Source organism: Papaver somniferum, chromosome 4, assembly GCF_003573695.1.
Source record: "Papaver somniferum cultivar HN1 chromosome 4, ASM357369v1, whole genome shotgun sequence".
NCBI classification, from domain to species: Eukaryota; Viridiplantae; Streptophyta; class Magnoliopsida; order Ranunculales; family Papaveraceae; genus Papaver; species Papaver somniferum.
This window is the reverse complement of record NC_039361.1, coordinates 93,154,282-93,167,625: the sequence shown is the minus strand read 5'-3', so window position 1 is coordinate 93,167,625 and position 13,344 is coordinate 93,154,282. Positions and strand designations below refer to the sequence as shown.

The 13,344-nt window shown below is 37.9% G+C and overlaps 1 protein-coding gene and 1 non-coding gene across 2 annotated transcripts; both read left to right on the top strand.

The window, feature by feature from the left end:
* The first annotated feature begins 9,578 nt into the window (after positions 1 to 9,578).
* On the top strand, positions 9,579 to 9,652 carry TRNAR-ACG. Its single transcript has one exon. It is a non-coding gene; the product is annotated as a tRNA-Arg (tRNA).
* Positions 9,653 to 10,514: 862 nt separating this feature from the next.
* On the top strand, positions 10,515 to 13,058 carry LOC113272816 (putative protein TIC 214 N-terminal part). The gene is made up of 5 exons (XM_026522614.1): positions 10,515 to 11,038; positions 11,164 to 11,192; positions 11,224 to 11,300; positions 11,337 to 11,568; positions 13,043 to 13,058. Exons 1-5 carry the CDS (start codon positions 10,655 to 10,657, stop codon positions 13,056 to 13,058), a joined length of 738 nt encoding a protein of 245 aa, XP_026378399.1. The 5' UTR covers positions 10,515 to 10,654.
* The last annotated feature ends 286 nt before the right edge of the window (positions 13,059 to 13,344 follow it).

Below are 13,344 nucleotides of genomic sequence, written 5' to 3'. Positions count from 1 at the left end.
GTTTCATTTCATCCGGGAAAAGCCACCTCTTTCTCAACAATTTATTTGTCATTTGATCCAATAGCGTTCCATTAGATAGGAACAGATTTGATAAATACTAATAACTCTCGGATGGAGTATTAGAACGGAAAGATCCATTAGAGAATAAGTTATTGGTTCTAAGCCATCTCTGGCGATGAATCAACAATTCGAAGTGCTTTTCTTGCGTATTCTTGATGAACCAGCGTTTATATATAGATGTAGGAGGCTTTGTTTGGGAAGTAAGAAGCCCCTTTGACATCTCTTGATCTGCAAAGAATTATCGACGTGAAAACACAGAGACAAAGGGCTGATCTTTGAATAAGATAAAGAATTGATCTGCAGGGTCCCAAATGTATTGGCTTATTCGAAAAAAAACCTTGTTCTTTGTAGGATATATCTCGTGTCTGGTACTGCATGGTTCCACTCTGCAAGAACTCCGAATCATTCTCTTGAAGCTCATCCTCTTTATGATAAATGATACGCTTGCCCCGAAATGACCTGGCCCAGTAGGGAAATCTCAATTCATTGGACCTTTCAATACAATCAAATAGATTGCCACAAGGGCGCCATATTCTAGGAGCCCAAACTATGTGATTGAATAAATCCTCCTCTATCTGTTACGGGTCGAGGGCTCCTTCTTCAAACTCCGACTCGTTTTTTTCATATAGAAATCTCTGATCAACAAAAGAACAAGATCCATTTTGCATCATATCTAAGGGATTTCTTGGTTCGGACCGAAGAAGCAATGTCACTCGATCATTATCAAACTGACTGCAATCTTTTTCTGTCCGTGAGGATCCCACCAGAGCGCCTTCTACTTCTAATAGGCCATGAACTAGATCAGAATCATTCTCAACGAATCCATAAGAAGTGATCCAATTTTTTTCATCGGGTCCGGGTAGAGACCAAATTTTGCAGCTGATAAGATGGCAAAGACTGGTTGTTTTTTAGATTCTGGAGTGAGACTCAATTTTGTTGGGCGTCCTCTTTTGTTAAACTTAATTGAGTATCCTAATGTTTCTTATTTTCGTTTTAAATAGTTTTTGAGTTTTTGGGGTTGTTGTGACCTCTTTTCTCAAATTCTATGTTGTAAATATCTCTTTTCATTTCAATTCAATTTTTGACTTATCAAAAAAAAAAAAAACTGGGTAGAGACCAAAGATCTTGAGCGACCGATCCGGCAGAACAACTCAAAAGATAAAGAAGTATCGTTAATTTCTCCATGCTCGTTCAAAGCTCGAAGTACCATTTGTACAAACAAGAATCCCCTTCCTTACATGATTTCTTCTTCATATAGATAGATATAGGATCTATGGGGAAATTACTTAGAAGTATATTATGTTCCACAGCCCTTCCTATCTGATAGAAAAGGATCCCATGATCCTGAACCGATCTTACTTTGGATCGCAAATCCCAAGTTTGTCTATGAAGCGCGGATCTAATTGTATTAGTGTCTAGAATTGATTTCTTTTGTGTAATACTAATGGATAGGGCCTCATTGGTAAGTGCTACAAGATCTCGTGCATTGGAGCCCATGGTTATGGCCCCGAATCCATTAGTATGGAACATTTTATTTTCCAAGTGAAATCCCCTAGTATATGAAAGAGTGAAAAAGTGCTTTCGTTGTTGTGGAATAAGAAGCCTTCGTATCTTAATGCACGTATTTAATTTATTCGGAGCTATTAGAGCGGGATCCACTTTTTGGGGAATATGAGTCGAAGCAATAACAAGGATACTTCTAGTGGAGCATCTTTCATAATCCCTAGAGAGATAGTTCACTAATAGACCGAGGGATAAGTAATTCGACTCATTCACATACAGATCATGAATGTTTGGAATCCATATTATGCAAGGAGACATTGCTTTTACTAATTCGAATTGAAGGGTGATATCAAATCGGTCTTTTTTCGGCGTCATATACATAGTTAGCGCATTTGTCATAGTTAGCAGCTCTGTATCAAGGTCATCATCGATATCGTCACTAGCATCAATCTCGATATTGTCACTACCATCAGTTTCATCAATAAGATAACCTTTAGGCTTGTCTTCCAGGAACTTGTTCTTAGATACCGTAATGAAAGGAACATAAGAGTTTGTCGCTAGGTATTTGACCAAATAGGATCGTCCAGTTCCTATAGAACCTATCACTAAAATACCCCTAGACGGGGATAGGGCTAAGCGGAAAGAAAAGGGTTTTCCATGAGATGGGAAATGAAAACTATTATCCCCACACGAGGTTTGTGAATAAGTGATTGTCTGATAACAAGCCTTCAATTATCAATTATAGATAGTTTGTGTGCTTGGGAGTCCCTGATAATTGAATAAACCAAGATTTTACCATGACTGCAACTTTAGAGAGACGTGAAAGTGAAATCCAATGGGGTCGCTTCTGTAACTGGATATTTTTTTTTTTTTGCCAAGTCAAGAAAATATATTGATAAAAAAGATATTTACAAGATAGGTGAAGGAGAAAAGGGGACAAAGTGACCCCTAAAAAACTCCTAAAACCTATTTAAAACGATAATAAATTACATTTGGAAACTCAATTGAAATTAAGAAAATTGGTCGACCTTCAAAGTGAAAACCAACCCCATCCTCTAATAAACAACCACGTTTTGCCATGGGATCAGCTGCAAAATTTGCCTCTCTAAAAGAATGTTCAAAACGAATTGAACCATATAAACCTTTAACTTCCATCCATCTTTGCCTAGCAAACCAAGGAACGTTATCTTCTGCCAAAGCCTTCAACACACTTGTAGAATCTGATCTAATAACAATGCAAGCATACCCCCACTGAACTGCCCACTCCAAACCCACAATAATACCATACAATTCAGCCAAATAATTAGAAGTAACTCCCAAGCCAATACACATTGCACCAACCACTTCACAATTTGCATTCCTTGCAACAACACCATCTCCCGCCACCCCTGGATTACCTCTTGAGGCGCCATTCGTGCACAAAAGCAATTCATTATCCTTAGGAGGAATCCAACAACACTCCTTAGGATCAGTAAACTTCACCTTTCTATGCCGAACTCTAAAAAACTCCAGAATTCTCAAGTCATCCAAAGAATTATGCATATAACTCTTCATACGAACTGAATAATCTTGCATCAAACTAAAAACACGTTTTTGAAATAAAGACCAACAAGGGTTCTTCTTTTCATACACTTTTTTGTTTCTAGTGAACCATAATTCTGAACGCACAACCAAATTCACTACCAACCACAAATCCTTAACAATACCACTATGATTTTTTTCCTCTTGGTAAGAAGTAATAATATCATAATGAGGTTTAATTTTGAAAATACCTTCAATCCACTCCCAAGCTTGACGCGCAAAATTACAGCTCCAAAGAATATGCTGGAGAGATTCCTCCTCAATCTGACACACACTACATTTAGATGCAAGCTGAATTTTAAATCTGCTACGTACCTTATCAAGAGTTGCACACGCACCACGAATAAAAATCCAGTTCTGAGCCGCCAAAGAAGGATGCACCACCCTCTTCCATAACAACCCCTCCTCCCTCAAAATAGGGTATTTCTTCCTAATCAACTCCCTAACTTCCCTGACAGAAAATTTACCTTGTAAATCAGGCATCCAAATACGCCTATCCACTCCCATATGAATTTTTGGTAAATCATGTTGAACCACACCAGCACTTAAAAGGAGCTGCGAATGAACTCCTTGAATCTGCCAATCACCTTGCACAATAATATCACAAACACGAGCTGATCTGTCTAAATCTGTGCGATTTAAAACACTAGCTAAGGTTGTATTTCCATACCAAATATCAAAGAATAAAGAAGTATCCCTACCGTCACCAATAAAAAATTTCGTGTTATTCACCATCTCCTTATGCACCCAACGAAGACCAGGAAGAATAGAAGATTTCACCCCCGCCATCTTAATACGACCATCCCTACAAGTGAATTTGGCTTCCAAAAACCGAGCCCACCTCTTACGTGAAGATTTTATAGACCACCACAATTTCATCAGTAAAGCTTTATTCATAGTCCTTAGGCTAGTGATCCCAAGACCACCTTCCTTTAAAGGACTACAAATCTTATCAAAACCAACTACAAAAGCTCTAGTAAGATTAGAATCACCCGACCACAGAAAATTACGAATCACACGCTCGCATTGAAGAGTGAAATTTACCGGCCATTTGTACACAGCCATGTTATGAATGGAATAACTCGAAAGAACATTCTTAACAAGCACAACCCTATCTTGAAAAGATAATAACATACCTTTCAGAACCGAAAGTTTCTCCCTCAACTTATCAACAACATTGCTGATGTGACTATACTTTACCACTCCCGGCATCACCTTAACTCCCAAATACCTATCAAGAAAGTTAGATATTGCCATACCCAAGAAATTTGCAATGGTCTGGCGCCTACTCAAAGTCCCACCACCAAAGTAAATCTTTCTCTTCTCCCTACAAGCCCTCTGACCAGAGGCTTTCTGGTAATTCTCCAAAAGTTTCACCAAGTTCTTCACACTCTTCATATTTCCCTTGCAAAAAATCATAATATCATCAGCAAAAAATAAACGAGTTGGAGCAATACCCTTACGCTTAACCATATAAGACATATCCTTAGTCTGAAAGAGTTTAGTGATGTTGCGGCTAAGCATATCCTCAATCAAAACAAAAATAAGAGGAGAAAGAGGGTCCCCCTGACGTAAACCCCTATTAATCTTGAAGTAACCCTCCGGACTACCATTTAGAAGAATAGAAATACGCGCCGATTTCAGAATTTTCCAAATCCAAGAGCACCAATCTTCAGAAAACCCATACCTTCGAAAAACTTCAAGAACAAAAGACCAGCTCACCGTATCAAAAGCCTGAGAGATATCAAGCTTCAAACCCAAATTACCGTCCTTCCTTTTGATGTGCAATTCATTCACCATCTCCGAAGCTAAACTAATATTCTCATGGATATTCCTTCCCTTCATGAAAGCCACTTGCTCTTCAGACACCAACTTACCCAACACACTACCAAGCCTCGTAGCCAAGATTTTAGTAAAAATCTTAAAGAAGAAATTACTTAAACCAATCGGCCTAAAGTTCTTCAAACTAGCAGCTCCCATAACCTTTGCAAGCAAAAGAATAAGACTAGAATTAACCCCATTAGGAATGGTTTTAGAAGACCAGCAATAAGTAACCGCTAAAATCAGATCCCTATGAATAATCTCCCAACAATGTCTATAAAAACACCCCGAGAAACCATCCGGACCAGGCGCACTATCAGCTCCCAAATCAAAAACCGCCTGTTTAATCTCATCACAAGTAGGAATAGCATCCAACATATGCGACTCTTCCTCAGTAATAGAATCATGATCATAATCAAAAAGAGTTTCACTTACCTGACTATCCTCACCATTGAATTTAGCCTGATAATAAGAAACCACATGAGAACTATGATGAACCGGATCAGTAATAGTACTCCCATCTTCAGCAACCAGCTCCGAGATTGTATTAGCACTTCTACGAATTTTAATAGAGTTGTGAAAGAAAGAAGTGTTACTAGAACCCTCCAACAACCACTTATTTCTAGATTTTTGCTTTAACATTATATTCTGCTGCCTTTGAATATCTTGAACCTCCACAAGAGCATCCTTCGTATTATTAAGCTTAGAAACATCAAAAGGATCATCATCTGAATTCCTACTAGCTACCTCAAACTTACGAGTTGCTTGCTTTAATCTAGCATTGACATTGCCAAAAACAGATTGATTCCATAACTTGATAGCCTCCTTCAACCGCTTCAATTTTAAAGGAAAGATAAAACCATAATTACCATACACCGGCGCCATCCAAGATATCTCCACCATCTTCAAAAAATCCGGATGGGAAAACCACATCTTCTGAATACGAAAAGGAGCACGTCTAGGCCGAGGATCACAAAAAGGAAAACCAATAAGAGTCGAATGGTCAGAAACTTTCCTAGGAAGAGCTTTACACCGCCAATTTGAAAACTTAGACAACCAAGGTTCATTAATAATAGCACGATCCAACTTACTAATAATTCTACCAACACCAGACTGACCATTGGTCCAAGTAAACTTAGACCCTAACGAATCAGCTTCAAACAAGTTATTATCCTCCATCCAATCAGAAAACTCATTAATACAAGAGATACTAGTTTTCCTACCCCCTTTCTTTTCATCTTGACGAAGCACACAATTGAAATCACCCATAACCAACCAAGGATTAGTTACATCAACCGCAGCAAGTTGACTCCAAAGCCTCCTTCGAAAAACTTGAATATAACTAGCATGAACAAAAGAGATAAAAACCCCCTCAGTTTTAACTGTAATGGCCTGCCTAGACATATTAATCACCACCGACTCCTCAATACAATCATCCCAAAGAATCCACAAATTACCCAAAGAATTAGAAGTAGAATTATGAATTACCTTTTTATTATAACCAGCCAAATTTAACCTTATCATAACATTGTCAGTGCAAAGAATCTTAGGCTCAGCAATACAAAGTACCACCGGCTTGAACTCATGCACCAACTTACGTAACTTACTACCCGCTTCCACCTTCGCCACCCCATTAATATTCCAATAGAGAACTCTCATCAGGAAACACTCTTCTTATATTTATGAATAGCTTTTGGAATCTTGCTAGGAATCCTACTTTGTAAAACAGGTGAGACACCCTTCCTAACTCGGTTTCCCAAAGCATTCACTTCAGAATCCGAATCTGATTTGGAATCATTAAAACGTTGCTGAGAAGAACTAGAACTTGTAATCAAAACCCGACTTGGTTTCCTACTTTTCTTTGGCATATCCACTGGAATTTCCGCCCACTTAACACCCTTAACACCTGATGAAGCTTTCTCAGGCGTCAACTCTTCATCCGAACTTCCTCCAGAAGATTTTTCAGCAGCCTCCGAACCCCCTCCAGAAGAGTGTTCAACATCATCATTATCAACACCCAACTCATCATTCAAGACATTGAACTTATTAGGAGAAACCACAATAGAAGTTTCAGCAACAGCTCTATAGCTTGAGATATCCTCAATATTATCAACCACCATGTCTTGCAAAGACTTATTACCAGCCTCAACCGGCGTAAAAGAAGAACTAGCCTCATTCCTATCACTAGAGTGATTAGTTCTTGCCAATTCACCATATTGAATCCGTGTTGAACTATGAAACCTACGTGAAAAAAACCCTAAACCCTAGTGTTTTCGCCAGAGTTTCTCTTTCCTCTCATGTTTTTCTCCTAAGAAACCAAAAAGTTAAACTCTCTGTAACTGGATAACCAGCACAGAAAACCGCCTTATATTGGGTGGTTTGGTGTTGATGATCCCTACCTTATTGACTGCAACTTCTGTATTTATTATCGCCTTCATTGCTGCTCCTCCAGTAGATATTGATGGTATTCGTGAACCTGTTTCTGGGTCTCTACTTTATGGAAACAATATCATCTCTGGTGCCATTATTCCTACTTCAGCAGCTATCGGGTTGCATTTTTACCTGATCTGGGAAGCGGCTTCTGTTGATGAATGGTTATACAATGGTGGTCCTTATGAGCTAATTGTTCTATACTTCTTACTTGGTGTAGCTTGTTACATGGGTCGTGAGTGGGAACTTAGTTTCCGTCTGGGTATGCGCCCTTGTATTGCTGTCGCATATTCAGCTCCTGTTGAAGCTGCTACCACAGTTTTCTTGATCTACCCAATTGGTCAAGGAAGCTTTTCTGATGGTATGCCTCTAGGAATCTCTGGTACTTTCAACTTCATGATTGTATTCTAGGCTGAGCACAACATCCTTATGCACCCATTTCACATGTTAGGCGTAGCTGGTGTAATCGGCGGTTCCCTATTTAGTGTTATGCATGGTTCCTTGGTAACTTCTAGTTTGATCAGGGAAACCATAGAAAATGAATCTGCTAATGAAGGTTACAGATTCAGTCAAGATGAAGAAACTTATAACATTGTAGCCGCTCATGGTTATTTTAGCCGATTGATCTTCCAATATGCTAGTTTCAACAATTCTCGTTCTTTACATTTCTTCTTGGATGCTTGGTCAGTAGTAGGTATTTGGTTCACTGTTTTAGGTATTAGCACCATGGCTTTCAATTTAAATGGTTTCAATTTTAATCAACCTGTAGTTGACAACCAAGGTCGTGTAATTAACACTTGGGCTGATATTATCAACCGTGCTAACCTTGGTATAGAAGTTATGCACGAACGTAATGCTCACAACTTCCCTCTAGACCTAGCTGCTGATGAAGCTCCATCCACAAACGGATAAGACTTCCGTCTTAGTATATATGAAGTGTTGAAGTTGAAGGAGCAATACCGACCCTCTTGATAGAATAAGAGGGTCGGTATTGCTTCTTCATTTAGTTTTAGTATTGTTTTATTTCCATAAAAAAGTGTACCTTTTATTGAAAGGATTTACTTTTTTTGTACAACATACTTATACTTATTTAAGTATTAATAAAGTTAATAGATAACTACTCAAATATCTAACCTTGAGTGATATAAAATTTAAATATTAGGGGGCGGATGTAGCCAAGTGGATCAAGGCAGTGGATTGTGAATCCACCACGCGCGGGTTCAATTCCACGCCCATAATCTCTATATAATTATAGAGAGCTATATACTTATGTGGAGCTTTTCAATTTTTCCTAATAAATGATTAGCAACAAAAGGATTTTTTTTAGTGAACGTGTCACAACTAATTACTCCTATCTTTTTTTCTTTTGTAAAGACGAAGAAACATATTATATGTTTTCTATAAAAAAGCAAGGGGCTTCCGGTACAAATTTTCCCCATGCTGATATATCAATAGAATCCAAGAGAAGGTCACCACGAGACGAGTCGTTTATCATTACGATAGGTGTCAAGTGGAAGTGCAGTGATGTATGCAGCTGAGGCATCCTAGCATACCGATAGACTTGAACCTTGTTCCTACATGACCCGATCAATTCGATCAGGCACTCGCCATCTAATTTAATTGTTTAACTCTTTGACAACGCGAAAAAACCATTGTTCAACTCTTTGACAACATGAAAAACCAAAAGCTATGCCCTCTCTCTCTAAGGGATGGAAGGGCAGAGGCCTTTGGTGTCCCCTCCAGTCAAGAATCAGGGCCTCACAATCACCAGCCAATATAATAAATATGCTTTTATCTCATGCATTTATTCGTTCATGGTTCGATATTCTGGTGTCCTAGGAGTAGAGGAACCACACCAATCCATCCCGAACTTGGTGGTTAAACTCTACTACGGTGATGATACTGTAGGGGAGGTCCTGCGGAAAAATAGCTCGACGCCAGGATGATAAAAAGGTTAACACCTCTCATTCTTATTACTTATTCAATATGAAAAAAAATGAAAAAGGTCGTTTTCTTCAAAACCCCAATTATTACATCCCTTCTATCCCACTTCACACCTCGGAAGGCACCCTTCTTCTAGTGATAAACGCGTTTTCCACATCTTCTTAACCCGAAATGAAATGGCTAAGGAAAGGTTCCTTTTTTAGGGTACTCCCGAGAACAGATCCTGTGGAGACGGGGTGGGGCCTGTAGCTCAGAGGATTAGAGCATGTGGCTACGAACCACGGTATCGGGGGTTCGAATCCCTCCTCGCCCACAACTGTCCCAAAAGGGAAGGACCTTTCCTTTACCTCTGGGGTAGGAAAATACTGATCGGGATAGTGGACCCAAAGTTATGTAACTTGGGTGTGAGTCTTTTGTTGAAACAGAATGGTCTTACTTTTTCTTTTTTTTTTTCTTTTTTATCGCGAATGATTCCATCATGAAAAAGTTTATGCCCGACCCGAATCCATATTCTTCCTCAGTCAGGCTTGGGCTGACTAGCAGAGCAAGTACAAGTATTAGTAGCATAGCAAAAAAGCGTGACTCGTCATTAATATGTTTGCTCGCGGTAATTATAGCCTCTCGGGAGAATCGATGACTGCATCTTTGATGCACTGCTAGTACTAGTACATCTGAGAATGATTAATTAGGTAGTTGTAAATAGCCCCAGGGCTATGGAACAAAGGACTATCCCGGATCTACACCGAGGTATTGACGGTGATTCTCAAATATCTCAGAACAAAATGTGATACGATGGGATAGAATGCAATAGAAAGAAAGACAGGGAACGGGTTACCTAATCCTAACGGTCAACGCGAGCCCTCTCATTTCATTCTGAATGAAACAATTCAGAATGAATAAAATTGCCCCAAGTAGGATTCGAACCTACGACCAATCAGTTAACAGTCGACCGCTCTACCACTGAGCTACTGAGGAACAACGGGAAATTCGAGCTCATAGAGTTCAATTCCCATTCTCAACCCATGACCAATATGAGCCCGAAGCTTCCTTCGTAACTCCCGGAACTTCTTCGTAGTGGCTTCGTTCCATGCCTCATTTCATAGGGAACCTCAAAGTGTCTCTATTTCATTATATTCCATCCATATCCCAATTCCATCCATATCTAAACTCCATTCATTTAATATCCCTTTGGTGTCATTGACATAAGAGATGTCGTTTCTAGTCTATCTGTTTCTATTTCTATATATGGAAAGTTAAGAAATCATCATATAATAATCGAGAAATTGCAATAGAAAAGAAAAAAGGGGGGTTTGTGATGATTTTGAAATCTTTTCTACTAGGTAATCTATTATCCTTATGCATGAAGATAATAAATTCGGTCGTTGTGGTCGGACTCTATTATGGATTTCTCACCACATTCTCCATAGGGCCCTCTTATCTCTTCCTTTTCCGAGCTCGGGTTATGGAAGAAGGAACCGAGAAGGAGGTATCAGGAACAACGGGTTTTATTACGGGACAACTCATGATGTTCATATCGATCTATTATGCGCCTCTCCATCTAGCATTGGGTAGACCTCATACAATAACAGTCCTAGTTCTACCGTATCTTTTGTTTCATTTCTTCTGGAACAACCACAAAAACGTTTTTGATTATGGATCTACTACCATAAACTCAATGCATAATCTCAGCATTCAATGTGTATTCCTGAATAATCTCATTTTTTAATTATTCAACCATTTCATTTTACCGAGTTCAACATTAGCCAGATTAGTCAACATTTATATGTTTCGATGCAACAACAAGATGTTATTTGTAACAAGTAGTTTTGTTGGTTGGTTAATTGGTCACATTTATTCATGAAATGGGTTGGATTGGTATTATTCTGGATACGGAAAAATAATTCTATTAGATCGTAAGTACCTTGTGTCAGAATTTAGAAATTCTATGGTTCAAATCTTTAGTATTCTCTTATTTATCACCTGTGTCTACTATTTAGGCAGAATGTCGTCGCCTATTGTTACTAAGAAACTAAAAGAAGAAACTGCTGAAACGCAAGAAAGGGGGGAAAGTGAGGGAGAAACAAATGTAGAAATCGAAACAATTTCCGAAACGAAGGGGACTAAACAGGAAGAAGGATCCATCGAACAAGACCCTTCCCCTTCCCTTTGTTCGGAAGAAAATTCGAAGTTAGAAATACTTAAACGTAAAAAAGATAAAGACCTCCTCTGGTTTGAAAAACCTCTTGTTACTCTTCTTTTCGACTATAAACGATGGAATCAATCACAATTAATATGTTCTAAGGCAGTACGTCTAGTAAAAATTGCATTTCTATGTACGTTGATTCAAGAAAATATGAAGGAAGCCAAATTTCACAATAGAAGAAGGATGAAAGACCAAGCAGAACTAATCCAAATCCTAAGAAATTTCATCTATATTTAATCAAATAGAAAGACAAAGCCAACACAAAAAGAAAAAGTTCATAAAATGTTGAATTTTATATACGTTAACTCAAAAAAGTCTACACACTTTGTTATAAGTCTGAAATTGATTTATGAAACTAAATTGTAAACTAGATAAACTCATCTTTAACAGAAAAAGTTTGAAAAATGTATTGTAATCACAAATAATATGTTCTAAGGCATTACGTCTAGTAAAAATTGCATTTCTATATAAATTGATTCAAGGAAATATGAAGGTAGGCAAATTTCACAATAGAAGAAGGATGAAAGACCAAGAAGAACTAATCCAAATCCTAACAAATTTCATCTATCTTGAATCAAATAGAAAGAAAAAAACCAACACAAAAAGAAAGAGTTCATAAAAATGTTGAATTTCATATACGTTAACTCAAAAAGGTCTACACACTTAGTTATAAGTCTGAAATTGATTTCTGAAACTATATTATAAACTAGATATACTCATCTTTAACAGAAAAAGTTTGAAAAATGTATTGTAATCACAATTAATATTTTCTAAGCCATTAAGTCTAGTAAAAATTGCATTTCTGTGTACGTTGATTCAAGAAAATATGAAGGAAGTCAAATTTCAAAATATATTTTTTTTGATAGGTCAAAAAGGTTTATTAAGCAAAAAAACGTAATTACAAGAATTACAAAAATGGAGCACAATTCTCCCTACCCCCATAAACCGAAGGGGACAAAATAACGATTAAAAATAACAAAAGTAATAACCACAAAAAATAAAATTAAAAGAAGATACCTATATCTACAACCAACTCCTTTCAATTTACTTCTGCTGCTACCAACTCTGTACGATTTTCTCTTAGAAAAAATTCCATCCATAATATCCGTATCAAAAGCATAATTACCAAGACATCTTCATCCACCAAAAACTCTCCGTCTTCATCTTCAGAGGCAAAGTTACCAGGAACAAGGTTAATAGGAGACAACTTACTAGGAGATTTTTTCTTTTGCTCCCTCTTTTCTTTGAAATATTCTCGTCTAAAAGCTGGACTTCTAATGAACTGAGCACGCACATCTTCCAACTGAATATTGCTTGCCACCTCTAATTCTTCCTTAGACAAAATATTATTCTTATCAAAAACAGTATCAACCAACCCTGCTTGAATGTCACGGGTTGGAGATTCCTTAATAGACTTGCTGGGAGAAGATTCCAAACTTGAATCAGATTGCAAAGAACGCTTTGCTATAATTTTAGCATCCTGTTTGGCAACTTTCTTAGCTTTTTTCCTTGCTAAAATGTCAGCATCAACCTCACCCCAAGTTGTAGAGCCCATACTAACATCTGAATCACTAGATTCTACATGATCCTCCTCCTCCTCCTCAATAACAACATTATCAAGGCCTAACTCGGATTCTAGAACATCAAATTTGTTTTTAACCACAACTTCAGTTTGCATCAACTCATCCGCAAAAGGAGTATAATCCTTCTCAAAAGGAGTAAAAGAGAAAGTACCTTTGCTAGGGGATTTCTTTCCTTTCACTTCAGTCCATTCATCTTTAGAAAATCTCTGAGCATCCATT

Coding starts and splice junctions, on each gene's coding strand:
- LOC113272816 (XM_026522614.1), top strand. CDS start 10,655: ATGATTTTGAAATCTTTTCTACTAGGTAATCTATTATCCTTATGCATG. Junction 11,039..11,163: donor ATAATCTCAGCATTCAATGT/GTATTCCTGAAT, acceptor TGTAACAAGTAG/TTTTGTTGGTTGGTTAATTG. Junction 11,193..11,223: donor TTGGTTAATTGGTCACATTT/ATTCATGAAATG, acceptor TTGGTATTATTC/TGGATACGGAAAAATAATTC.